At 36.9% G+C, this 27,402-nt stretch overlaps 2 protein-coding genes across 3 annotated transcripts; one reads left to right on the forward strand and one right to left on the reverse strand.

Moving 5' to 3' along the window:
* The first annotated feature begins 2,219 nt into the window (after positions 1 to 2,219).
* On the forward strand, positions 2,220 to 15,078 carry LOC120432456 (uncharacterized). Its single transcript, XM_039597673.2, has 4 exons — positions 2,220 to 2,536; positions 11,019 to 12,975; positions 13,046 to 13,200; positions 13,804 to 15,078. The coding sequence occupies exons 1-4, from the start codon at positions 2,253 to 2,255 to the stop codon at positions 13,949 to 13,951; spliced, it is 2,544 nt and encodes an 847-aa protein (XP_039453607.1). The 5' UTR covers positions 2,220 to 2,252; the 3' UTR covers positions 13,952 to 15,078.
* On the reverse strand, positions 14,501 to 27,289 carry LOC120432424 (palmitoyltransferase ZDHHC23-B). Of its 2 annotated transcripts, none has more exons than XM_039597627.2 (5): positions 27,038 to 27,289; positions 20,929 to 21,177; positions 20,282 to 20,851; positions 15,579 to 15,654; positions 14,501 to 15,483 (listed from the first exon to the last, which is right to left on the reverse strand). In XM_039597627.2, exons 1-5 carry the CDS (start codon positions 27,205 to 27,207, stop codon positions 15,376 to 15,378), a joined length of 1,173 nt encoding a protein of 390 aa, XP_039453561.1. In that variant the 5' UTR covers positions 27,208 to 27,289; the 3' UTR covers positions 14,501 to 15,375. The 2 variants fall into 2 exon arrangements, with proteins under 2 accessions (XP_039453561.1, XP_039453563.1); XM_039597629.2 differs by lacking the exon at positions 27,038 to 27,289 and adding an exon at positions 26,367 to 26,523.
* Positions 27,290 to 27,402: the final 113 nt, after the last annotated feature.

Genomic DNA, 27,402 nt, shown 5'->3' on the forward strand with positions numbered 1-27,402 from the left:
GGTTGATGGTTCCAAATTGTATTGAATAATATGTTTTCATGAAATAAAATTTGTTTGTTTTGAAATCTTTATGGTTACACTGAATCCGAACGTCCCCTGACACATAAAAGCATGGACACGGGTCCCCCACAGACCGTTATTATGAAAAAAAAATTTCCACCCAAACCAATGATTGGACATGGTTCCTGGGACCATTCTGCACCTCTGGGCCGAGTTTCAAAATATTTGCCGGCAGAAATTTTGAATACGGTCAGTTTTAGTGTTTTGAGTAGAAATTAAGGGGAAATCGCATGTCAAATGCGTAGGAAAAGATCAAAGTTTCAATGTTTTAACTCCGAAACATTACTGGTCATGGTTTTAAATTGTACTAACATGTAGCAGAATGATATAAAAACGATTTACAGCACTGACTTAGCCGGATTAAGCTTAAGTCAAGTGACTTAAGTTATCATTTACAAGTTTATACCTTAATATTGAAAAAAAAAACTCCTACATTAAGGAATTTTCAGTCAAAGAAAACTAGATTGCACAAAAATAACTTAAAATGGGGTGACTTTGAGCCAAGGGGTGACATTGTACCAAATTTTACGATTTTATAATAGTCAGATAGCTTACCAACAAGCTCGATAAGCTTGAATTGCAAAGTATAATCGTAGCAAATATTGTTATTAGATTTTGTTGTCCTCTGCCATAAAAAGTTCAATAAGAACGAAAAACAAAAATAAAACAATAGATAAAGCTTTAGTTTCATAAAGCCTTACCGCTTGATCCCAACAAGAGTTTAGGACACAAGTCACATTGAAAACTTACATCGCCTGTACGTATTTGACTATACTGGGTTCGGTGGTGGAGTGTTAAACGTGGTTGCCTCTCACCCTTGTTGGGCTGGTATTGTTTGTAGAGCGAACAATTTGATTTGATTTGATATTTAACTGTACTATTTCCATGTTTTCATAAGATATGCCAAGCTTGTTATAAGATTGATTGTGTTTTCACATTGGGCAGAAGTAGGTTTTGTTTTGATTAATACATTATTAGTGAGCGATCTTGATGATGTGAATTCTAACTATGAGTTACTTTTATCAATTATAAAATGTTATTTTTACTTTATGACGATAACTGCAATGTTGGAAATAATTGGTTGGTTTGAAATATTAATCTTGTGGGAAGTTGTGTCATATAACTTTTGCTAAATATTATCATTACACAGGACAACAAAAATATATGAGCTAAATGATAGCTGAAGTACTCTCTCTCTCTCTCTTTCTCTCTTTTTTTTGTTCTAATTGCAATGTCAAAAAATTGGCACGTACAAAAATTTGTTGCCCTAATATTTTGATTGTTTTTTTGGATTTCAGTAGGAATTTATTCAAGACTGTAAATTGTGAGCATCATTTTCAAATTTGGAGGATTCCAGGGGATTGTAAATTTATTTTAATTAATTTAACTTTAAATCAACTGGCTTTATTTAAACAGATTAAGCAGATTTGCGTAGCAATATCATCAAATTGCTTTGTGGGAGCATAAATAGACCAAATTAATCCGTCTACAAATATATAAATTAACATAATATTCAAGCTTACAAAGCAATCTTTATGCCTTTGGTGGTACAATGTCACCCCTTGGCTCAAAGTCACCTTATTTTAAGTTATTTTTGTGCAATCTAGTTTTCTTTGACTGAAAATTCCTTGATGTAGGAGTTTTTTTTTCAATATTAAGGTATAAACTTGTAAATAATATACTACAGTCACTTGACTTAGGCTTAATCCGGCTAAGTCAGTGCTGTAAATCGTTTTTATATCATTCTGCTACATGTTAGTACAATTTAAAAACATGACCAGTAATGTTTCGGAGTTAAAACATTGAAACTTTGATCATTTCTTACGCATTTCACATGTGATTTCTCCTTAATTTCTACTCAAAACACTGAAACTGACCGTATTCGAAATTTCTGCCGGCAAATATTTTGAAACTCGGCCCAGAGGTGCAGAATGGTCCCAGGAACCATGTCCAATCATTGGTTTGGGTGGAAATTTTTTTTTCATAATAACGGTCTGTGGGGGACCCGTGATGGAACAAACAAAAACTACCCAAGCAATAAAACAACCCCTCGCGAAGTACGCAGCCCAAACCACCCCCTCAAATCCACTCTCCCAAGTTGCCATGGCAACCACGTGTTTTGTTTATTCCAACGTCGAAATTCGAAACCAAATGAAAAATTTTCCACCATCAGCTTCCATCGTCCCGTGAAAATGTCCCAAAACGGCCACTCCGGCGAGGTTCCGGATGAGCCCGGAACCCACCAGACCAATTCCGCCCAGCTGTTGGAGAGTTTGATTGCGCGTCACGGGAAACCCGTGAAGGAGAACCGGTGGGATCGCATCCGGCGGAAGCACCTGAACAACATCACCGTGACGTCGAAAACGGTGAAACGGTTCTTCAACATGGATTTCGTCGACGAGGGCCAGCTGCGGATGCTGAACGGAGCGGGGGAGCAGAAGCAGACGCTGAATCCGGTGCTCGTGATGGATATCAGGTAATTGAGGGTGGTTTCTCAGTGTCTTGCGAACCTTCGTGGTGAACGGACACTAGAGCTGCGGTATTTTTTACTACCTAAGCTCAGAGTTATTTCAAACAAAATTCACAGTCTTTTTAAAGACTACCTGAGTTATTTTCCAAAATTCTAAACAGTCTTTTCAAGACTAACCCCACCTGAAATTTTGTTGTATTTTACAAACGAAGCCATCTTTTTAAGAGAACTTTGATTGCAAAATGCGTCAAAACAAAGGTAAACGCAAATCTTCTGAAGATTTGGTCGTTACGTCGGTGAAGCGTTTGAACGCCAAACCGGCTAACGGAAACAGAAAAAGAAAACAGCCTCTTCTGAGGTCTGATTCTGATTCTGAAAGTGAGGTCAATCCTCCAATTCCATTGGCAAACAGTTTCGGTGTTTTATCCGAAACTGTTGACAAGGATCCTTCTCCTCGTACTGAGCCTTCTGCCGTCGAGAAACGAGTAAAGGCTCCGCCAATTGTAGTGACTTCCGTCTCCGATTTGGCCAGCTTTCGAACGCAACTGAAGAATTGCAAGGAAACTTGCAATTTGAAGGTTTCGTTCCAGCTTGGTAGAAGAGGAGAATGTCGCTTGTTGACGGAATCTTTACAAGATCACCAAACTTTTGTTGGTTATTTGAAAAACCACAAACACAATTTTTACACGTATGAGACCAAGAATGCTCGTCCATTCAAGGCGGTCCTGAAAGGTCTCTCCAACGACTTGTCGGTGGATGAGATCAAAAACGAACTTAAGGTGTTACTTGGCTTTGCCCCATCCCAAGTAATACCAATGAAGAAAAAATCAAACGGGAATATTTCTCGCTTTGGTTTGACTTCACAATTTTATCTGATTCATTTCAATAGAAATGAAATCAACAATTTGAAACTTTTGGACAAAGTTCAGTTTTTGTTCCATGTACGGGTAAAGTGGGAGCATTTTAAGAAACATGGCGGTAATGGCCAGAATCTGACCCAGTGCCGGCGTTGCCAGGCATTCGGTCACGGTACTGATCATTGCGCCATGGTTCCAAAATGCATGGTTTGCGGGGATTCTTCTCACGACAAGGACAATTGTCCCGTGAAAGAAGTCACCCAATTTAAATGTGCAAATTGTGGTGGAAATCACAAATCAAATTTCTGGGATTGCCCCATCAGAAAAAAGGTTTTGGATTCTCGTGCTAAGCATCAGCCGAAATCCAAACCGAAATTTTCTCAAAGTCAGGTTGTACCTGCATCTTTAAATCAAACGTTCGTGCTGTCTCACTCGAACAATGCTAGAAATACCCCTACCGTGGAAAAGTTAGGTAACACTAATGGTATTTCTTATGCCAACGTCGTTTCGGGTTCGGGTTCATCCACGAATTTTGAATCCTCTACCAAGCTTCCTGAAATTGGGCAGGTACCTCAAATTTCATTTGAAAATGTTACTGCTGGCAACGCTTTGGGATCTTCTGATCTCGGCGATGTTACGTTTGAAAAAATGACTTTTTTGCAAAACTCACTGTTTGGTTTGATTCAAACAATGAGTAATGCTACATCCATGATGGAAGCTATCCAGATTGGATTAAAATTTGCGAATGATGTTGTTCTTACCCTGAAGTTTAATCATGGATCTAAGTAATTCCATCAATATTATGAATTTTAATGCTCGCTCTTTAAAAGCGAAAGAAAATGAATTTTTCAACTTTTTACGAGTTCATAACGTGCATGTTGCTGTTATAACCGAAACATTTTTAAAAACTGGCACTTATTTGAAAAGTGATCCAGATTATAAAGTTATAACCAATAACAGAATGAATCGAAATGGCGGTGGAGTTGCAATAGTTATCCACCGTAGTATGACTTATAGCACGTTACGTGACTTTAAGTTAAAAGTTATTGAAAGTTTGGGCATTGAACTTGAAACTTCTTTTGGGAAAATTATGATTGCAGCTGCATATTTGCCTTTCCAATGCACTGGGGAAAATAAAAATTATTTCAAAGGGGATTTGAATAAACTTACTCGGCATAGATCTCGATTTTTGATCATCGGTGATTTTAATGCCAAACACCAATCTTGGAATAATTCAAAAGTAAATTCCAATGGTAAAATTCTATTCAGAGATTGCACTTCTGGTCTTTATTCGGTTTTATACCCGAATGGGCCAACTTGCTTTTCTTCTGTCAGAAATCCATCGACAATTGATTTGGTTTTGACAAATCAAAGTCAGTATTGTGGTCCTTTAGTGACTCATGCTGATTTTGATTCTGATCACCTTCCAGTAACTTTTTCACTTTCTCATGAAGCAGTTACCAGACCCAATAGTTCTGTGTTTAATTACCACAAAGCTAATTGGGACAGGTATCATCATCATATTGAGAATAATTTAAATCATGATTTTGTTTTAGAAACCAAAGCTGATATTGATTCAGCCTTGGAATCTTTAACTAATGCAATTTTGGATGCTAGGAATATTGCTATTCCTAAAGTCCAAGTCAAATTTGATTCTCCCATTATTGATGACGATCTTCAGCTTTTGATTCGTCTGAAAAATGTTCGCCGAAGACAGTATCAACGTTCTCGTGATCCTGCACTGAAGCGAATTCAAAAACATTTACAAAAGGTTATTGACCACAGATTCACTCTCCTGCGAAATGAAAAGTTCGCAAGAGATGTCGAACAAATTAAACCTTATTCCAAACCTTTTTGGAAACTTTCAAAGGTTCTTAAGAAACCTCAAAAACCAATCCCTTCTTATAAAGATGGTGATAATATTCTGTTAACTAATGGGGAGAAAGCTCAAAAACTTGCTCAGCAGTTTGAGAGTGCTCATAATTTCAACTTAAATGTTTTGAGTCCTATTGAAGATCAAATTTCAATAGAATTTCAGAATATTGTTGATCAAGAATTTTCACCAGATGAAGTTTTTAATACGGATCTGAATGAAATAAAATCTATTATCAAAAAATTTAAAAATATGAAAGCCCCTGGTGAGGATGGCATTTTTTACATTTTAATTAAAAAATTACCTGAAGCAACTTTAAGTAGCTTGGTCAAAATTTGCAACAAATGTTTTGATTTGGCATATTTTCCCAGTAGTTGGAAAAATGCCAAAGTAGTTCCGATTTTGAAACCGGATAAAAATCCTGCTGAAGCCTCAAGCTATCGGCCCATTAGTTTGCTTTCATCTATTAGTAAATTATTCGAAAGAATAATTCTGAATAGAATGATGACGCACATTAATGAAAATTCAATTTTCGCTGATGAGCAGTTTGGATTTCGCCTTGGGCATTCAACTACTCATCAGTTGTTGAGAGTTTCAAATTTGATTCGGAGCAACAAATCTGAGGGCTATTCTACTGGCGCTGCTCTTCTAGACATAGAAAAAGCATTTGACAGTGTTTGGCATAAAGGTTTGATTGCGAAATTAAAAAGGTTTAATTTTCCGATTTATATCGTGAAAATTATTCAAAATTATTTGACGGATCGTACTCTGCAGGTATGTTATCAGAACAGCAAATCTGATCAACTACCTGTACGTGCCGGCGTCCCTCAAGGAAGCATTTTGGGTCCAATTTTATACAATATTTTTACTTCTGACTTGCCTGATTTGCCCCCAGGATGTCAGAAATCACTTTTTGCTGATGATACAAGCATCTCCGCCAAAGGTAGAAGCCTTCGTGTCATCACAAGAAGATTACAAAAAAGCTTGGATATTTTCAATTCTTATTTGAAAGAATGGAAAATTACTCCAAATGCTGCAAAAACTCAACTTATTATTTTCCCTCACAAACCAAGGGCTGATTTTCTTAAACCAAAAAGTCATCACATTATAAAGATGAATGAGGTAAATTTAAAGTGGGAGGATAAAGTGAAATATCTTGGACTTGCTTTTGACAAAAACCTTACTTACAAGGATCACATTGAAAGTATCCAGGTTAAATGCAACAAATATATTAAATGTTTGTATCCACTTATAAACAGAAATTCTAGACTTTGTCTCAAGAATAAACTGTTAATTTATAAACAAATTTTCAGACCTGCCATGCTTTATGCTGTGCCGATCTGGACAAGCTGTTGCTTAACCAGGAAGAAAAAACTTCAGAGGATTCAGAACAAAATTCTGAAAATGATTCTGAAACTTCCTCCCTGGTTCAGCACCAGTGAACTTCATCAATTAGCCGAAGTTGACACTTTGGATGTTATGTCCAATAAGATAATTGATGCATTTCGACAAAAATCATTGCAGTCTTCAGCTGCATTGATCCGCTCTTTATATAGTTTATAAGTTAGTTTTAAGGTATCCCTTTTCCCTTTTGTACATGTAGGACCTCCTACATTTGAAATCACTGAATAGCGAAAGCTACAATATTTCATGAATAAATGAAAGTTGCTAGTATTTAAAATTGAGGTGAAAAGTCATCGATTGTGATTGGACACTCAATAATATTTTAACTGAATGAATGTACATGGAAGAGAAAATCAAAATAAATATAAATTAAAAAAAAAAAAAAAAAAAAAGAGGGTGGTTTCTATTTATCCAAACAAAAAACGTCTTTTATGGCACGTAGTTTGTTCTAGAAATACTTCCCTCTCTCTAACTCCCTTTTTTTTAAACACGCTAGGTACAGTCCAGACTCGATTATCCTAAGGACTTGGAAAAATTTCACTGAGGGCAATCGAGTCTGGACTGTACATGATACACTGAAACCCCGATGGTTTGACACCAACTGTTGTCAAACAAACGGGGTCACTTTTTAGTTTGACACCTTCTTTACACAGCGCTCACACTTACCTACTACCAAACGTTTTGTTTGATGGTATGTGTGAGTCCCGTGTAAAAAGCAACAGTTCGTTCGTCTTTTTAGTTTGACTTAGTAAAAAAGTCTCAAACGCAAAAGTGACCAACCACCACCACCACCAAAAAATTGTAAAATAAAAAGTGACATTCTCCAAAATTTCTGGATTTACTTCCCTTTTACATGATGGCAAGGAAAAATAGTCAAAAATCACTGACCTTTTGCTTGCCGGTCTTAACTCCAAGGAGATCTTGGATGACCCGAAAAATCTTTATAAGTTGTTACATCAATGTACTGTAACTTTCCATACTCACTGAAGCAGTCTGGGTAGGATCCGCTTTCAAAATATTGAAGTTTCGACTTCACAGTAAAAAAATCATGGTAATATTACATCTGGGAAGGGTAACATCTTTTATGGCAGAAAAAAATTGAAATTTTACCACTGAAAATGTGTAATTTTACCTCTTTCCGGGGGTAATGTCACTTTTTCAGCCTAAATCGAGGTAAAATTACATTATTTCATTTCATTTCATTTTATTAGGTTGCTTTAACAATTACATTGGTGCAGTTGTTATTCTGAGCTGAGATATGGACTACCTTTCAACAGCTGATTTGTTCAAAATGGGGAGAGAGTTTACTGGTACTAAGGAGAACGAGTTAGACAGAGAAGGAAAAAAATTGCAAAAATAACCTTCGAAATACAAATTACATTATAAAAGAGGTAATATTCAACCTTTTTATTCCTTGGTTGGCCCACCTCTTACCCATACACAGTTTTTGTAGTATGAAAAATTTCGATAATTTTTCGTTCGTGTTGAGAGAGTGTCCTGTAATCTTACTCCACTTCCGTTTATGCTCATCCATATCTCTCTTGTCTCGTCTCAAGGCGCTCTTACAAATTCTATCAGCAATTCTCTCAGATTTCGGCCATTCGTTTTTTTTTTTTTATTTTTTAATCCGGCTGAAAATTTTTTGGTGCCTTCGGTATGCCCAAATAACCCATTTTTCATCATAAGTTTGTCCATATTATTTTCCATACAATTTTGGAAGCTGTCCATACAAAAATGATATATGAAAATTCAAAAATCTGTATCTTTTGAAGAAATTTTTTGATCGATTTGGTGTCTTCGGCAAAGTTGTAGGTTTGGATACACGGATAAAAAATGATACAAGGTAAAACAAAATTGTGATTTTTTATTTAGCATTTTAACACTAAAACTTGATTTACAAAAAAAAAAACACTATTTTTAATTTTTTTGATATGTTTTAGAGGTTATAAAATACCAACTTTTCAGAAATTTCCAGGTTGTGCAAAAAATCTTTGTAAAATCGATGTAAAATCAAATTTGCAATCAAAAAGTACTTTAGTGAAATTTGGAAAAAATGGGCACCGTTTTCAAGTTTACGCCATTTTTAGGTAACTTTTTTTAAAATAGTAGAAGTTTTTTCTTTTTTTAAAATTAGTGCACATGTTTGCCCACCTTTGAAAACATATTTTTGAAAAGCTGAGAAAATTCTCTATATTTTGCCTTTTTCAAACTTTATTGATACGGCCCTTAGTTGCTGAGATATTGCCATGCAAAGGTTAAAAAACAGGAAAATTGATGTTTTCTAAGTCTCACCACAAAACCCTCCATTTTCTAACATCGATATTTCAGCAACTTATGGTCCGATTTACTATGTTAAAATATAAAACAATCGTGAAATTTTCCGATCTTTTCGAAAACAATATTTTCAAAAAATTAAAATCAAGACAAACATTTCAAAAGGGTTAAACATTCAATACTACGCCCTTTTGAAATGTTAGTACTTTTTGATTGCAAATTCAATTTTACATCAAAAAATGAAGTTGAAAAATTTTTGCGACCAATATTTCGATTTTTTTGAAAAAATCAGTATTGGTTAAAAAAATCATAACTCGGTCAAAGATTTTTGCACAACCTGGAAATTTTTGAACAGTTGGCCTAAAACATTTCAAAATAAAATCAAAATAATGTTTTTTTGCAAATCAAGTTTTAGTGACAAAAAATAAAATTAAAAATCACCATTTTTTCCCCCTATATCATTTTTTTTCAGTGTGTACAATTTTGTCGAAGACACCAAATCGATCAAAAAATTTCTTCAAAAGATACAGATTTTTGAATTTTCATGCATCATATTTGTATGGACAGCTACAAAATTTGTATGGAAAATTATATGGGCAGACTAATAATGCAAAATGGCTTCTTTGGGCATACCGAAGGCACCAAAAAAGATTCAGCCTGATTTAAAAAATACAAAAATTAAAATTAAAAAAACAGACCGATTTCGTAGAGAATTGCTCCTATTATGGAGAGTCTTTTATCACTCAGATTACATCAAATTTAGGGTATTGGAACCATTTGCTATTCCACACGCATAATTACACCTTCCAAATTTACACAATTTTTTACTGTGTTGTTTCTAAGGTAAGCCTCCTGCTCAAACGGTTCAATGGGTTTACAACGAAAGAAGTCTTGTTTTAATCATGCTAAGGGAGCGTTCTTTTATTACGTAACGCAGTTGAATTAGATCTATTAGTTCGAAAGCTCTGAGTAAAAATAATACAGTTCAGACTCGGTTATCCAAAGGCCTTAGAAAAAAATTAAAAAACACGAACCTTCGGACAATCGAACTTCTGATAATCGGAACTTCGGATAATCGAGTCTGGACTGCAGAAATTTTTTAGAAGATCGTCAAAAAAGAGGGCGGTGCCGAAAAAAGAAATGTTCAATCGCGCTTATGATAAAGTGTTGGCAACATCTAATTGCAACAACCTGATAAAACACGTTATAACGAGTTGAAATTTGTTCAAGTTTCAACACGATCCAACATGTTTCAAGAGGTCGTTTCGAGCTAGTATGTAACACATGGGCGAAAGAACTTCATCCATTCGTCGCCAACCAAGTCGTACAGATAATTTGTTTGGTGTTTATATTCAAATCTCGTACAATCGCAGAAACCAATTTAAAATCGTCATATTTCGTTCTTGCCCACCATCTTGAAGATAGCCTTACTGAGGTTTCAATCGCAAAAGATAGCGATATTCGTCATTCTTACGCCGGCAGTCAAGTCACGCAGTTCGCGAATTTTGTAAATTTTTGTTTTTTGGTTGAACCCGAATAAAATTCCAAGCTATAATGAACTCAACCCATTCGACATCACTTGCGAAAGAATGTTTGGACTTTTACAAGGAAATAATAATTGAGATTGCCGATCTGATACGACGGAACAAAATCGTTCAAGCGGTCCAGGAGTTTAGCCAACTTCCCAGAGAGAAACAAATAAGCGTTCTGAGTTCCGTGATTTGTAATCTACTTAGCGAAGGACTAACGGTGGTGACAAACTTGCTATCTTTTCTGCGAAAGTACAGCGCCAAGTACTATTGCGTGGAACTGCTTTTTGCGGGTCTCGATAAGCTGACCGATCTGCTGGAGGCTCATGTTGAAAAAGTTCCTGTAATAGTTGGATGCGCGCTGCTTGCGTACACCGTATTGAACGACGTGCTCCAATTTCTCCGGGACTTTTCATTGGATTTGCTGATTAAAAAGGTGCTGCCTTTGATGTTTTGAATAAAAGAATCTACTCTTATTATAAAAATTGTCTTATCATTTATTGAGAAATAAATTACATAACAATACATTTATGAAACTCATGATTCCGTAGACACGAAATGATCAAGCGCAAACCGAAATCATCCGGCGGTACAAAACCCCCCTTAGACCCGGTCCGTGCCTACCAGCAGGAAACCCTGGAACAGCACAACCGCACCATCGAGACGACCCTGTTTGAGAACGAGCTGAACAAGTTCCGCAAGGAAATCACACGCAACGGCAAGCGGAACCAGGTGAGCGAGCAGAAGAAGAGCTTCCTGTTTATCGACCTGCCCAAGATCGACAACAGCTTCATCTACGATAGCCTGGAGGAGTGCGAGAAGTTTACGAACGATTTCTACGAGAGTGCTATCCGTGGGACGGATAACTACATCGAGGAGGTGCGGCAGGAGCAGCTGATCATGTACAAGGAGCCGGCTACGATCGAGGAGATTCGGGAGGAACCGGTGGAGAGCAAGACTAACGGGGAAGGTTCGAGCGATGATGAGGAGAACAAGATTGTGCGCTTTGGGGATACCCAGGTGATTACGTATCCGGCGGAGGAGTCGTCGTTCTCGCTGGACGGTTCCGAGTACGATTTTGACGATAATGAGCTGTTTCTGGAGTCGCTGGACTCGGACTTGGACGAGTTTGATGAGACGGAGTTTTTGTCGACGGAGAGTCCCTCGGAGGGTCAGGATGGGCGAGGTACGAACGCGTATCATACGGATTCCAGTGACGATGGGTTTAACGTGACGCGTATTGAGGACTCGGGTGGGTCTTCCAAGGATGACAGTACCGACTTTGGGAGGGAGAAGTTGACCTACAACTATGACGACTATCCGGAGGTGCTTGAGGAACCGTTTCCGTCGCTGGATGAAGGGGATTTGATCACGGTGAACCGTTGCAAGATGGGAAAGAAAGACTACAGCAAGCTTCGTGTGACGAACTACAAGGCTGAGGACGGGAAGGAGGTCGATGATAAAGCGGAGATTTCTGAAGAGTCCCGCAAGGTCATTAGTGCAGCGTTGAAGGAGGGCTTCATGCAGAACTACGACAAAGCATTGCTCAAGCAGTTCTTCTTCAAGTGGCTTCAGTTTACGATCTTGGAGAAGATTTCCAAAGGTGCCGGGGTGATTTCAACGCGCGAGCAGAAGCTCAAACGCATCAACGACTTTATCAACAACATTCGAGCAAACAAGAAGAAAACGGTGAAGCCACCAAGCATTGCACAGGTTGCGAGTGCTCGGAAGGACTACGAGCATCGTCTGAAGGTTCAGCAGGACATCATCGAGCTGCAGAAGCTGAAGCTGGAACGTCAGGAACGCATCATAACCGAGCTGAAACTGTCCAAGTTCTCGGAAGCGGCCAAGATATCCAAGATGGAGATTCAAAGCGAGCTCCACAAGGCCATGCGCACCGGCCACGTGCGTCTGCGGGCCAAAGCCAAGTGTATCCAGATCGTCGGAAACATGAAGAACGACACCAGCGAAGAGGATGAAATGCGCAAACTGCAAGCCCAGGGGCTGATGATCCCCAAGTTCCTCGCAAAGATGCAACAACGCGCTTTCGAACGTAGCCAGCGCCACCAGGAGGCCAAGGAGCGCCGCCTCCGGATGGAGAAGGAGCGCGAGGAGAACAAAGTGGCCGCCGAAGAGGCGAAACGTCTCGAGGACGAGGAAGACCGCAAGAAGCGCTACCGCGAGATGCGCGAGAAGCGCAAGATCGAGAAGCTGCAGAAGATCATCCGCGAGCAGGAACGCCAGGCGTGGATCGCCAACAACCAGATCGCCAAGGAGTTCCGGCTGCTCAAGCTGAAGCGGTTCGCCATACTGGCGTTCAAGCTGCTGCTCGGCATCCGGCGGGACAACGAGCGGCGCGCGTTGGCCGCCCGCAAGCGGTACTACAAGCGGAAGTACTTCCGCCGCTGGTGGGGCCTCACGAACTCGGTTTGGGAGGGCAAGAAGCAGCGCGCGGACGAGCTGGCCAACGCGAAGGTCATGCGGCTCGGGATGAACGCGTGGAAGGAGGTGGGTTTTTGGACGGTTGTCACGTTTGTGAAGAATGTAATGTTATTGTTTTGTTGTTTACTTTTGACAGTTCTGCCACGAGCAGCGCAAAAAGATGCAGGTCGCCATGGACTGGTGGGAGGTGCGTCAAACGGAGAAGGTCATTTCGGTGTGGGTTGGACGCACGAAGCAGTCGCTGCTGATTCTGCAGGGCAAGATGTCGCACGCGTCCGCGCACTATGAGTGGTAAGTTGTTTCTAAGGCCCTGTTGGATGTTCCGACGAGAGGACATTTGCAGGAACCATACGAATTTGGGCAATATGGGTATCAAACTTCATGGTTTTTTATTCCAAGTAAGAAAATTGATAGTTTGACTGGATTGGCCATAACCCGGAATGACCAGATGCCCTCTGGGATGTTCCGACGAGAGGACATTTGCCAAAATCTTACAAGTTTGAGCAAAATTCAAGGATTTTTATGCCAAGTAAGAAAATTGATAGTTTGACTGCACTGACCACAATCCGGAATGGCCAGATGCCCTCTGGGATGTTCCAACGAGGGGACTTTTGCTAGAACCGTATGAGATTGAGCAAAATGGGTATCAAACTTCATGGTTTTTTATGCCAAGTAAGAGAATTTATATTTTGACTGGATTAGTCACAAATCGGAAGGTCCAGAAGCCTTGTAGGATGTTCCGACGAGCGGACATTTGCTGGAATCATGGGTATTTTTGCAATATGGGTATCAAACTTCATGGTTTTGAATTCCTAGTATGAAAATGCCCTCGGATGTTCCATCGTGGAGACATTTGATAAAACTGAACCTTTTTTTCAATTTTCTTTCCCACAGGCAACTCAAGTGGAAGGTGTTTGAGCGCTGGCAGCGCCTCCACATCATACTGAAGATTGAGAAAGAGACTGAGCAGCGGCGCCAGCGGTGGCGCATGAAGATCTGGGAGCTGCTGCCCGACTACAAACCGATCGAGGAGGAGATTTAAGCATTAACCCTAGATACCAGCAACACCGTCAGCAATATTATTGTGCAACACTTGATATAAGCTAAAGTCTGATTTTTTCAATTTTTCTTCCAGAATTTTCAACCTGTAGTAGCGACTTTGTAGTAGAATCGTTTTTTCGAAGAAAATAAAATTTGGAAACTCAAAAAAGGCTGTGATATTCTTGTTGAAGGGAATTCCACCTAATTTTGGAGTGTTGATAATAATCACTTAAATTAATATCAATGTTTATTGGCTATTTCTACGGAACCTTTAGACCGCTGTTCGCCGATACATAACGAAAGGGTCGAAGGGGTTTGATTTTTCTGTTGGATATTTTTGTAATGCGCTCAATTTCTTGAGCTCTGAGCTTCTCTATCGTTTGGTGATATTTTTTAGGTTAGTTCATTAGAGCGTAAAATAACTGCCATGTATAATAATAATACGGATGATAACAAACTGGGTTTTTTTTTCGCTATTTTAGAGAGTGCACTTATTACGTGTGGTGAAAGATGAAACGGAAAAAACGATTTGGTGTTTTTTTTTTGTGTGTTTTTGCATTTGATGCCGTAACCGAACAACCTAAATCTCTAAACGGTTTGCTTTCCACACCTAAATGAGCACCAATCAGAACCTAATTGCGTATATTTGTGCTAGAATAATAATTGTTTTAATATTTTTTTGTTTTGCTTTTAACGATACGTAGAGCATAGGATATTGTTTGTAATTCATGATAAGTGGTTACGTGAAAGTGAGAAGGAGGAAAAAGAAAACTATATTATTCATAATCTTCTTCTTCTTCTTCGTTTATCTAAAACGTTTATCAGTCTACATACTGGCTGTGGCTTTGAAGAGCAACAGCGCTTGTTTGAATCCTTTTTCGCACAAAAGGATGGGTTTTTGTTTGTCTATCATTGGAATTAGTTTTGTGAATTTATGATATACTTTGTTACTTTAGGTTTTTTTTGCGATTAAGTAGTGTTTTATGGGATTTTTGTAATTCTTTTCTTCTTTCTTTAAGGAGCAAAGAAATTACAAGGTTGACTACTTACGACCTAAATTGACTTAAACTTACTTTAAATTTAAACTGCCTTTTTGTTAAGAATATTTCGTTCATTCAATAAATATTCTTCGCGGGAAAAACATGAAACAGGAAACTCAACTTAAACGCTACCTTCAAAAGGTGTTCAATTCGAAGGCAACATTTTCTTCTCTTCTTGTTTTCTTTTTATTGTTTTAGAATTAATTATTAGTTTTTTTTGGTATGATATCATATTTTAGTTAAAACGGTTAAAAATACGTACGCTTTTGTTTGTATATCCGATACAATATATAAGGATGATCATATAACGAGTACACTAATAATAATGATAATAATAAGGACTCAATAATCATAATCATTGTGGCGCGACTGCGTTTTCGTGCTCTTATTGTCCCAGGCAGAACATCTTCCAGTTGACGAGACAGTTCCGCCGGTTGATATGCTCGCCCCGCTGCCACTCGGTGCCGGTGAAGCCACGGGAGATCAGACAGGACTGCTCCCCGGAAGAAGAAAAAGAACAAACGGAAAAGTAGGGGGACAGAGTTAGGAAAAGAAGGACTCAACCAATAAGTGAAACCCCGAACGAACCTGTTTCAGTAGTGAGATCAAGATGAAGAGTGACATAAGAAGGGCATAGATGGCGCCGGTGAAGCAGAGTGCAATGCTGCAAGAAAGGAAAGAGGTTGGCTTTAAATGATTTCTTTTGAGATGTTGAAAGAATTCAATGAGTGACCTCATTTTTAGCAAAAAATGATAATTGAACCCAAATTAAATCAAGATTAACCCAAATCGCTGCTAAAATTTAAAAAAAAAACCCATAATTTCCATGTAGATAACATCCCTCACACCTCACTTTTTAAGCAATTTTGGAGCACCCTTCGTCCTCGTGGCATCATTTCAATCATTTCAAAATGCAGCAGGTGAAATCAGCACGACAACAAAAGAGAAAGATGTCCCAATATTCAATTCTAATTTCGATTCAAATGTAAATATTCCTCCCCTCCCACCGACCACCCCAAAACGAGATATCTGCCAAGTGGTGACGACGACGATGGTCATGTCGTCGACCGGCCCAGAAATCGTGACGAACGCTAGTTTGTCCTCGCCGGGAAAAATTAAATTCAAATTTCACATACACATATTTCTCCACCTAGGAGGTGGTGGCCGATTTCTTTTTTTCTCTCTCTCTCTCTCTGCCCCTTTGGACTATCGCCGGTGGAAAATTATGCAAATTAGGCGCCTCACATTTCCCCCCTCCACACACTTACGAGGACGATGACAGAAAAAAGAAAGCACCCGCCACACCGCCACTACTAGAACCTGTCGTTGGTTGGCGTTGGATTTGGCGCGGGAAAAACAAGGAATTAAACTGCTGGCCCTGCTGGGTTGGTTCACCTTTGAAAAAAAAATAGTCACAGGGTGGCCACTCGAAGCACAAAATCTCCATTTTATTAATAAAATCCAATTGGAAATCATGTTTTTATCTATTTGGATGTAAATTTATCAACACATCCTTTTGCGAACATTATTAGATTTATTACTTTCGTTTTACCCTTCGATACAAATGCTGAAAAGTTGAACTTTTCAACACTTAAATGAGTGCTGTAATGAACTGCTATTTTTGGTGATGATAAGTTGCCGAAATCAGGGGTGACCAAAGTATGGTTTTTGGTGGTCCGTGGAGCCATTTTGAATGCTCATGAGAAATAGTCTTTTTTTAATTCTTTTTGTATTTAACTTATTAAAAATATTATATTTCTCATGAACACAGGAAAATGGGTTTTTAAATTCCAAAAAATTTTGCAACGATTGATTGCAACAATTGATTGAGAAATTTCAAATTAGACACAAAACATTCTTGTTAAATTTCCAGTTTGAAATTTGAACGATCAGCCAGCAACTTTAAGCAACTTTGCTATAGAATGACAAGAAATGTAAGTAGTGCCAACATGGAATTACAAAACAATATCGATTTTTCTTTGGCCAAAGAAGACTTTTTTCATATTTTTTCAGGCTAAAATAAAAATCAAGGCGCGGCAATTTTTTTTAATGAAGTTGAATTAAAAAAACACTTCTGAAATTTTTAGCGTCAAATTTGTTCTATATTTTTCATTTTATTTTGTTCTTTGATGCTTCTATTCGAAAATACTTTTTTTCGAATAGTTTTTTTTTCAGATGTTGATATCTTAGCAAATTTTCAACTTATATTAAATTTTAATAATTGAGATTTACGTTGAATTGTTTAAATATGTGATAAAATATTTTAATTTTTATACATAATTAAATACTCAAACTTTATGCATTTAATTAAGTAAAATCTAAACAAATTTTCTAAAACTATGAATAAAATATGTTCTGACGATTTATACGAAAATCATACAATTGAAATACTTAATCTAATTAGATCATAAATTAAATATTTTTTTTATGTTTTTAATAGATTTCTCATATACATACATTTTTTGCAACGCTAATTATTCTCAATTTTACAAATTTCTTGCAATAAATAATAATAAAAAAGGTTTTTTTTTATTATTTTGAGTTTTGGCGTCCTTTTTTCAAGAAGGGGTTTATTGCGAGTTTTTGCATTTTTTTAAAAAGGCATTAAACAATGATTTTGAGTACTTTTTTTATTTAAAATATATAAAAATAGTTTATAAACTTCTCATGATTAAAAATTCCTAAAAAATAATCTGTGAAATTTCGTTTGTGCTCTTTCCACCATGAGCGGATAGGAAAAAATGTCATAATATATTTTTTTTGTTTTCGTTTTTTCCCACATTAGTAGTTCTTTAAAAAAAATTGCGAGCGTTTGATTTTTTTTTAAAGTGAAGTTTTAATTGATTTTATTCATATACTCATGGTTTGACACCAACTGCTGTCAAACAAACGGGGGGCACTTTTTAGTTTGACACCCCTTTTACACGGAGTTCACACACACTATCAAACGTTTGTTTTGATAGTGTGCGTGAGCGCCGTGTAAAAAGTGACAGTTCGTCACTTTTTAAATTTGATTTTGAGTCAGTTTACACAAGATTAATTCCGACGACGTTTTTATCTACGATTTTGCATATCGATTTTATTTCTTGAGTTTTTTTTTTTTTTTTTAAAGGTCCAATAAGCTTTTGTCTTCCATATGTTTATAGGACCTATTCAAAAAAAAACTCTGGATTTTTTTCTATTTGGTTGAAACTTTGTCCAAAAGAAAGCGAAAGAAGCAATTTGAATCATTACTTTTTCCATACATGCGAGTTGAGAAGGTATTTTCTGAACGATTTGGTATCTTCGGCAAAGTTTTAAATTAAGATTAGGGAAATGGGAACACAGATACTATCAAACAACATTTTATTAAAAAAAAATCAGATGCAAAAACAAATTTGCAATCGAAAATCAATGCATTTTTTGATAAAGTGCGCCGTTTCAAGTTATAAACTTATCAGGTATTTTTTTTTTTTTTTTTTTTCAAAAAATGATCAGTTTTTTGCAATTTTTTTATACTTAAACAACACCTTTGCCAAAAGTATTTTTAAATGGCTGGGAAATTCTTTTTTAAGAATTAGTTGATCGTTGGTCGCTGAGATACAGTTTCTGAAAGTTTAAATTTTAATAAAATTCAATTATTTCTGTGTCATTCTTATTAGATCTAACTGTACACATGGTTCGATTTTCAATAGAAATCATTCAAAAATTTTAAAGTCATGACCAGCGATGGAAGAATCCTCATAAAAAAAAAACTTTTTGACGCTCATTTAAAAAAAACAGTAAATTCGGAAAGGAACACGGCCCTCTCTCCCTCGCGCACGGAAGATCGGTAAAATCATCATTTAGATTTTTCAACGGAACACCAATTTCACTAATACAACAGGTGCAACTTCACACGTCGAAAAATGACTTGTAAGTTTTCATAGATGACGATTGTTTGTAAACAAGGCAAAATCAATTAATTTTAGCGGTTCCAACAATGAGATTTCCAAAAAATCTTAACCGACTGATTTTCTCCGAAATGTTCTTGAGAGATTTTTTTTACCTGTTTCACCTCCTCTCTCTTTCGCGGGTGAAGAAAGATTGCAAGCAAAAAAGATTTTTTGCGATTATTCCTTACTTGGTCATGGCTAAAAAGGGCTAAAAAATCAATATTCCACCAAAGAGTGAAAACGTTTGAAACGTTAATCTTCATTTAAATTTTCAAAACATTTTTGTTGAAGTGATCAGAGAATTACTCAAATGATTAATTTTATGCCATAGCAAATAGTTTATGAGAATTTAGAAAATTGAAAATTGAATTTAGAAAATTTAGTGCTGCATTAAAAAAATCGATTTTATTCGAAAAAAATCGATCAAGCCCAATTTTTTTTTTTTTTTTTTTGGGCCGAAATAATCAGACTTGTATTTTTTTTTTTTTTTTTTTTTTGGTTGGCGCTTAGAGTGACCAACGCCGTGTTAGGGTAGTCAGAAAAATTGCGGTTTTCGTCGATTTCACAAACACCACATTTTTCAATAAAAGTCTCTACGCCATTGCAACCCATTTTAGCTGTCTTGGACGCAAATGAAAGATGATTGATTGGGATTTAAGAGAAAAATGGTTCGGAGTTTCAAAAATTTAGCCTTATATTTGAAAAAGTCGTATGAAAACTTGAAATGCGGTTTTGGAGGTCTCGGGACCAAAGAGCCTATGTCTGAAAATAGTTTTATCGGATTCTTCGGACAATTTAACATAACATATCTCAAGTAGAGAAGTTTTATTTAAAGGATTCCATGATATGAATTTTTGAAAATAAAAACTGGGGGTTTCGACTCGCCGTGCTTTAAAACGGGAAATTGACGGAAACGGAAAAAATCTACTTTTTTTTAACTAAAACTACGATAGTTTTAAAACTTAGGCGATGACCTATACAACATGTACCAAATTTTTGTAATTGAAAGACGCAATTAAACAAATTGGAAAAAAAAATAAATATTTCAAATTTGAAAGCCTATTAATTTGTCAACAGGTTTCCACAACTTTGAGCAGCCACCCTGCCATAAATACTGACGAGGCGAGTATGTTGCGGGGGTGAGTGGTGGCGGAGTAGGCTGGGGAGGCCAGGAAGAACAGTTATTAATGGCACCGGTGTGCTTTATCTTGGGTACCCGTTTAGCATTTTAAAGCCATTTGTTTTGGGGAGGCCCCCCCGTCGTTGCTGCTTTTTTGATTGCTTTCGGGGACGGGGGACACACGGGCCGGAATTGATTTGAGGACACACATTGGACACAAACACACACAATCTGACACGTGGATTGATAATACTCACTCGTACTGGAAGTAAATGTCGCTGCAATCGTCCGGCAGCATGACCGTGACGCCAAACACGGTAAAGATCGGCGTCGGATGGCACACGGACGTGAGGGACAGGTTCGCAAAGAGCAGGAGGGCGAGCAGCGAGCAGAACGATCCGGCCAGGAAGAACCGATGGTTGGAGCGGCCAACGCAGCAGTTCAGCCAGACGCTGTGGTGGTCCTGCTTGACGACGCACGTTCCGCACACCTTGCAGTGGTAGCTCCGCGGGGGCACGTACTTGCGGCACGCTTGGCACGCCAGCCGGCCGTCGCTTTCGTCCGAGTCTTCGCGGTCCGAGATGAGGATGGCACTCTGGGAGTCACCGTTGGCCTCGTCCTTGAAGCCACCGGCCCCGACTGGTTGGCCAACATGGTTCTGGCCGGCCCGTTGATTCGTTTTGTAAAAGCAAAAGAACGAAAGCGACATCAGCAGGACGAAGGCCAGGTTTTCTTCGGGGAGCAGCTCCAGCAGCGGAACCGTCGACTCAAACAGGATCACCAGGTAGATTCCACTCCAGAACAGCCACAGCGAGAAGAACTTTGTCCTGTGAACACAAAGAGAGAGACACGTCATCAACCTTCACTTGCCAACCATCCCTCCTCCCTCCCTCACACAACTCACTTTGGCAGCACTCGGCCCAGGAAGCGCTTCAGATACGCCAGCAGCACCGGAATCGCGGTGAAAATCACCAGACTGCAGTAAAAGTCCACCGCGGCGAGCAGCTGCAGCGCCACCAGCAGCACCACCGGCAGCACATTGTCCACCGTGATCTGCTTGGCCCCGCCGCGCCACGGGATCCGGATCCGGTCCTGGAACGTCAGCAGCATCCCGCGCTGCCTGTCCACCGGGATGGGACGGCCAGAAATGAATCTGCTCCCCCCGCGCGATCCGTTCGTCACGGCCGACAGTCGACGACAGAACAAAACCGGAGGCCAACCAGAGCCAGCCAGCCAAAGTGGTGTACGGCAGAGTAGGTACCAAGAATAAGGCGAAAAAATCAATAACAAATGCGGTCAACTTTCGCCAGCCTATGCGGCAAATGTGGTGGGTCGCGGGGGTGTTCAGTTTGGCACGGATTAAAGGGCGATTAGAGAAAAGAGTGAGAGAAGTGGTGAGAGGGGAAAGTGTTTTTTTTATGAAAAAGCGACAAACAACAAAATAATCTAATTCTACTGATTTTGTGATTTTATGATTTTATGATTTCATGATTTCATGATTTTATGATTTTATGATTTTATAATTTTATGATTTATGTTTTATGTTTTATGTTTTATGTTTTATGTTTTATGTTTTATGTTTTATGATTTTATGATTTTATGATTTTATGATTTTATGATTTTATGATTTTATGATTTTATGATTTTATGATTTTATGATTTTATGATTTTATGATTTTATGATTTTATGATTTTATGATTTTATGATTTTATGATTTTATGATTTTATGATTTTATGATTTTATGATTTTATGATTTTATGATTTTATGATTTTATGATTTTATGATTTTATGATTTTATGATTTTATGATTTTATGATTTTATGATTTTATGATTTTATGATTTTATGATTTATGTTTTATGTTTTATGTTTTATGTTTTATGTTTTATGTTTTATGTTTTATGTTTTATGATTTTGTTGCAATAAGTTTTGATTTTTCTTACACAAAAGTTAACAAGTTGTGTGAAACATTCTACAAACCACACAAAAATTACATTTGCCCAAAATGTTATTTTTGTAATGTTATGAACGATTTATTCATATTGATTTTAACCTTTCTTTTGTTTATCCTATTCTTATTTATTTATTCAGGTAGATGAAAATCGATAATTATTTATTTAGACCAATGGCAAAGTACAGAATTCATGACAAAAATAATTTAGTTTATTTGAAAAATGAGACAAGCGCTGAAAAAACAGAATTAATTTAAAAAGCAGTTGTTTCTAAAATATATAGAATTTGCCGAACATTTAAAATTCAACAGCCAACATTTTTTTTAAATTGCTTTTTATTTTATCAAATATTTGAAAAAAATATATCTTCAACAAATGTCATGAACAGAAAACAAGGGAAAAATTATTTTAATTTTTATATTTAATTTGCTAACTTTTTTCAAATTTAATAAATTACGTTATTTTTCTCATTATTTCATAGTTAAAAATAACGGAGGAGAAGATTTAAAAAACATCAAAAATATTTTGCAATGCATGCCAGTTGTGATAGGTACTTCAAGTTTTAGTATAATAATTTTAATGTTCAGTATAGTAATCGAGGCCACATTTTGGAGTCTATTATTTGATAGGTATTTGGAAGACCTTTTTTTTAATTTAATAGGCAATCAATATTCAAATTTGACTAAAACAGGGTCGCAGAACTTAAATTTAATGTTAAAAGTAAGAAAATAAAAAAAAATACAAAAAAACATTTTTGTTTCGTGATTCGATTATCCGAAGTCCCATACAAACCTTCGGATAATCGAAACTTCGGATAATAGACGCCTCGGATAATCGAGTCTGTACAATACAGTCCAGATTATCCGAAGGTTTGTATGGGATCTGGGATAATCGAATCATGAACCAAAAAAATCGTATGTTAAATTTTTGTACTTAGCATCAAAGTCGAGTTCTGCGACCCCATTTTGGCAAAATCAGAATAATTGATTGCCAATTAAATCAGAAAATGCATTTATTTTTTTAAATTTCATCACCACCACCTTGGATTTGAAAATTTGAAATCACTTCGAGTGATTTCGAGTCTGGGCTGTTTTATTGAACTGAGATATTACTGAATTAGAGATTTGGGTAGAAACAAAAAAAAAAGGAAAATTTGGAGAAAAAATTTAAGAACTCAAGCAACTTATATTTATTTGAACCAAAAAAACCATTTTTCTTCATCATGCATTTGTGCATTGAAAAAGTGATTTCCTGATTTATTTTGTGTCTTCGGGAAAGTTGTATTTATAGATTTAAAAAATATAATTGAAACAGCATACCGTTCCCGATATTTTTTTTAAATTTTTGGACATGTTCTAGATGAAAAAAAATACTTATTAAAAACTATAGAGCCAGGCCTGCCCAACGTCCGGCCCGCGGGTCGGATCCGGCCCCTGAAGCCATTTCATCCGGCCCGCGACGGCTTTTCAAAATAGTTCTATGACCGGCCCTTAAGGCTGTACATGAAGTATCAAATAAATAAAATTATTGTTGGAATTTTGAAAATATAAGCTTGAGATCAAATTTTAACATGTTATAAGAACATTCTTAATGTTTGAATTTAATTTTTATAATTTTTATATTGATATTTTTTAACTTAAAAATTGTGCAGGAAAACAAAATTATCCATTTTGTAAAATTGTGAAATTGATGAAAAAAATTGGCTTGTTGTCTTAAAATTTACAAAAAGAGACCAAATGTAATTTCTTTCAGTTCAGTTTACTTCAAATTGAAGTTTTTTTTTCTATTTTCTTGTTTTTTAAATAAATAAGTACATAAGCAAAACTAATGTATTTTTGCAGAACAATCAAATTATTCATACTGAAAATAGATCGCTGCAAATATTTTAAAAATAATAAAAAATGTATCAAAAACTTAAAAAAATTGCAATTGAATGTTTTTTTTAATACATCAAGGTATTTAATTGCAATCGTCAAAAACAATATCTATACAATTTTAAACAAACAAAAATTAAAATAAGTCAAATAAACACATTTTTGAATGTTATCTTTGTTTTTCATTCTTAAAATCAAGATATATGAATCATATTTTGAACACTAGTTCTTTTATGTATTTACTTTAGAATAACCTAATCATAAGAAAATTTAAAAAATGTGTTTACTTTTTCAAATTTTATCAAATTTTAGTTCCGGCCCGCCACTGCTTCAGAAAAATCAGATCTGGCCCGCAGGGCCAAAAGGTAGGGCACCCCTGCTATAGACTATGGTACAAGCTGTAAAAAATCTTCGTTTATGTTATGGATTTTTGTAGAATTGTATTTGTTGATAAAATAATAATTATGGCCAAAAAATATTTGATTTAAAAATTAAATTTCAAAATGAAAACACAATCTTGATTTTTATACTTCTTTTTTTTTTTGGTGATCAGATTTTTTTTTTATAAATACACATATCTGAATATTTTATGCTGAAAAACTCAATTCAAAAGAAAAACAAAGAGATGTCAAAAACAACGCTAAACTGCTCTGATGAATTCCTACTGTTTGTCACTTCCAAACCAATCGCGACTGAAAATTCTCTCATTTGCCCTCCCTCTCACTCCAATCGGGTAGTACAGCAAATGGCCCAGAGAGACCGATTGCGCTTTGTCGCTCAAAACTGTCTCAAAATAGTCTATAATCGGTTTGTTTTAATCACTAATTAAACTACTAAAAATCAATGTTATCAAAAACTTTTTGCGATTGTTTTGTTTACAAAACATTTGAAAGCAATTTCCACCATGCCAAATTCAAATTGACGACAAACTATGGTAGTGCAGGCCAAAAGAGCGCCGCGCTGGTATTTTGGTAGATGCTCTCTCCTCTCTGAGCATATTCGACTCTGGACGACGGACGGATCACTATGGGGTATTTCCACGGACGAATTTCCAACGAAGCGAGTGGCCAAAAATATGTGTTGACTTTTTTGTGCCTGTTTTGCAATGTTTGTTCTTGTTATCATAAAAAATAGATTAAATTTGTTTTTTTTTTATTTGAAAAAAAATATCTATTTTTAACGATTTTGTTTATAAGTGAATAAAATACCAAAAATAATATGAGTGTCGGTTTTTCCCATAGTGCGGAATGCTGGCAGCTAGCGAGTCGTGTTCGCTCACGAATGGTTGCGCGCATAAGTCGTCTAAGCTTCATCAGCGATGAGTGAGTGATTTTGACAAATTTTGGTTCGCTCGTTATACGGTTTTTTATATTATTTCATGTATCATTTTTCGAAAAATTTCAGGCTGGCTGATGTTGATGTTTAATACAAATTTCGACAGTTGAAAGTCTTCGTTTACAGAAGAGATTGTACTACATTAAATTTAAATCCAAAACGTTAAGAAAGTTTTTGTTCAGAGAATAATTGTTGTTGGAAGGAACGCCGTGATTAAATCTTTGAGTTTGGACTGCCGGTATAAATCATGCTAATATTTGGGATTCGTACTTAGTTTAGGGACCATCCATAAACCACGTGGACACATGAGGAGGGGGGCTCAGCAATTGTTCACGCTCCATACAAAAAATATTTGTTTTATATGGTAATTGTTCACGAGGGGAGAGTAAAATTGTAAAATAATTGTACATAATTTTAAAAAATCGTTATTTCATAAAAAAAAATAAAAAATCTTAATTTCATACAAACTTAAAATTTATAAAAAATCCTTTGATTTTTCCTAAATTCCTGCAAAAAAAAATCTTAAAATTCTTAAAATTCAACCATAAAACATTTTCAGCATTAAAATTTTAAAAAATAATTTTAAAATTAAAACTATTAAAATCGTGACGAACATTTAATGTATAAATGTAAAAAAAAAACGTTCGATTCAAAAATACCTGAATTGTTGAAAAAAGAGCTCAACAATAAGAAAAAAAAATGTAAGGCCAAAATTTCCTAAAATTCGTTAAATTTGTAAAATTACCAAAATTCCTGAGGCTCAGGAAAAAGTTTTGTTTTATAAGGTAATTATTCACGATGGGGGAGGGGTGGGGTCTTAGATTTCAAAAAAGTGTCTACGTGGATAATGGATGGTGCCTAACGGAAAACAGAGATAAGTTTGGAGAAAAATGAAAATGCTGAATATTTGAAATTAAAAATATATTTTGAATAACTTCTTTAAGATCGGTCAGGATATCAAACAAATTATTTTCCGAGCACCCCTAGCAAGTACATCAATCAGGATGCGAAAAGGACACCCATCACACATACAGAGACACACACACGCACACATAACAACACACATACACACCGAACCACATTGAATATACATTGAAAGGCACGAAGACGACAAAGAAGACAGAGCGAAAGAAGAGCGAAGAAAACGTAACGAAACATAAAAAAAATAAAAATATTTACCCTTTTTTATGCCCTGCGCGCTTGACGTTCTGCTGGCGGTCGGGGGCTCGGTTGGCCAGCGACGAAGGATCTTTTTTTTTGCTTTTTTTGTATTTTGGGCAAAAATGTGAGTGATGATGTCCTATCTACAACAGCAGCAGCAGCTTGCTGGTCATGGTGGCCCCATTTGATTCATGATTTTTGGGGCCACTTCCGGCACACTCTTTGTACAGCACACAGTCTACAAACTAAACTAAACTAGAAAAAAAAATCCGCGGCGGGTGTATGAAAAACTGATGAATGGCAACCCAAAGACGAGTGTTGAAGCGTGTGTCGTGTGTACTAAGCTGGTTGATGATTTGACGAAAAAAGAACACTCTAGTTTGGTCTATGTACACTTGTGTTGGAGGCCGGAGGAGGCCGGCAATATCACCGGAATTGCTCCGAATTGTGTTGCGCGAGACTGTGCCTGTCGGAAAAGGGCTTCAATCGCCGACGATGGTGATGGTTTGGCAAATCAATTTCTGCCGCTGCTCTGTAGACACACCACCAACCTCCACAAGACCATCCCCCACTCACAGACTTGCTTTTTGATGGACTAGTTTACAGCGCAGCCAGAGAGTTCTGATCAAAAATTGATTGCCACCCTTCACCGACTGAGACGCGGGAGGGCCACAGCACTTCACACAAACCTGTCGAAGGATTCGTCAACGTCGGTGCAGTTACAGCAGCACGCAAGAATGTGATTCCGGGCGGCGTTCCGGTCGTAGTACTCGCAGCAGCACAGCGGATCCGTGTCCAGCTCCGGCTCGTAGCAGTCGTCTCTGATGTCACCCGGGTACGACGCAAAGTGCGAGTTCATGGCGACATCATGCCGACGCCGAGTTAAAAGTTCACAAGGATTCGCAAAATTTTGGATTTCTGCACTTTTTTTTATCACTTTTTCACAGAAATTTTCAAAAGTAAATAAATCATCTGACCGCGAGTGACGTTTGGGCAGTCGTCGCGGAAAACGACAACAAAACAAGGGTGGTGCTGAATGACAGAAGAAACGCAC

This window comes from Culex pipiens, chromosome 2, assembly GCF_016801865.2.
Source record: "Culex pipiens pallens isolate TS chromosome 2, TS_CPP_V2, whole genome shotgun sequence".
NCBI classification, from domain to species: domain Eukaryota; kingdom Metazoa; phylum Arthropoda; class Insecta; order Diptera; family Culicidae; genus Culex; species Culex pipiens.

Bases quoted from the DNA above. Each gene is read 5' to 3' on its own strand.
- LOC120432456 (XM_039597673.2), top strand. From the start codon at position 2,253: ATGTCCCAAAACGGCCACTCCGGCGAGGTTCCGGATGAGCCCGGAACC. The intron at 2,537-11,018 runs GTAATTGAGGGT...ATGATTCCGTAG, and splicing joins GTGCTCGTGATGGATATCAG to ACACGAAATGATCAAGCGCA. The intron at 13,201-13,803 runs GTAAGTTGTTTC...TCTTTCCCACAG, and splicing joins GCGTCCGCGCACTATGAGTG to GCAACTCAAGTGGAAGGTGT.
- LOC120432424 (XM_039597627.2), bottom strand. From the start codon at position 27,207: ATGAACTCGCACTTTGCGTCGTACCCGGGTGACATCAGAGACGACTGC. The intron at 21,178-27,037 runs GTTTGTGTGAAG...CGGGGGGAGCAG, and splicing joins GTTGACGAATCCTTCGACAG to ATTCATTTCTGGCCGTCCCA. The intron at 15,655-20,281 runs GTGAGTATTATC...CCTTTCTTGCAG, and splicing joins GACATTTACTTCCAGTACGA to CATTGCACTCTGCTTCACCG.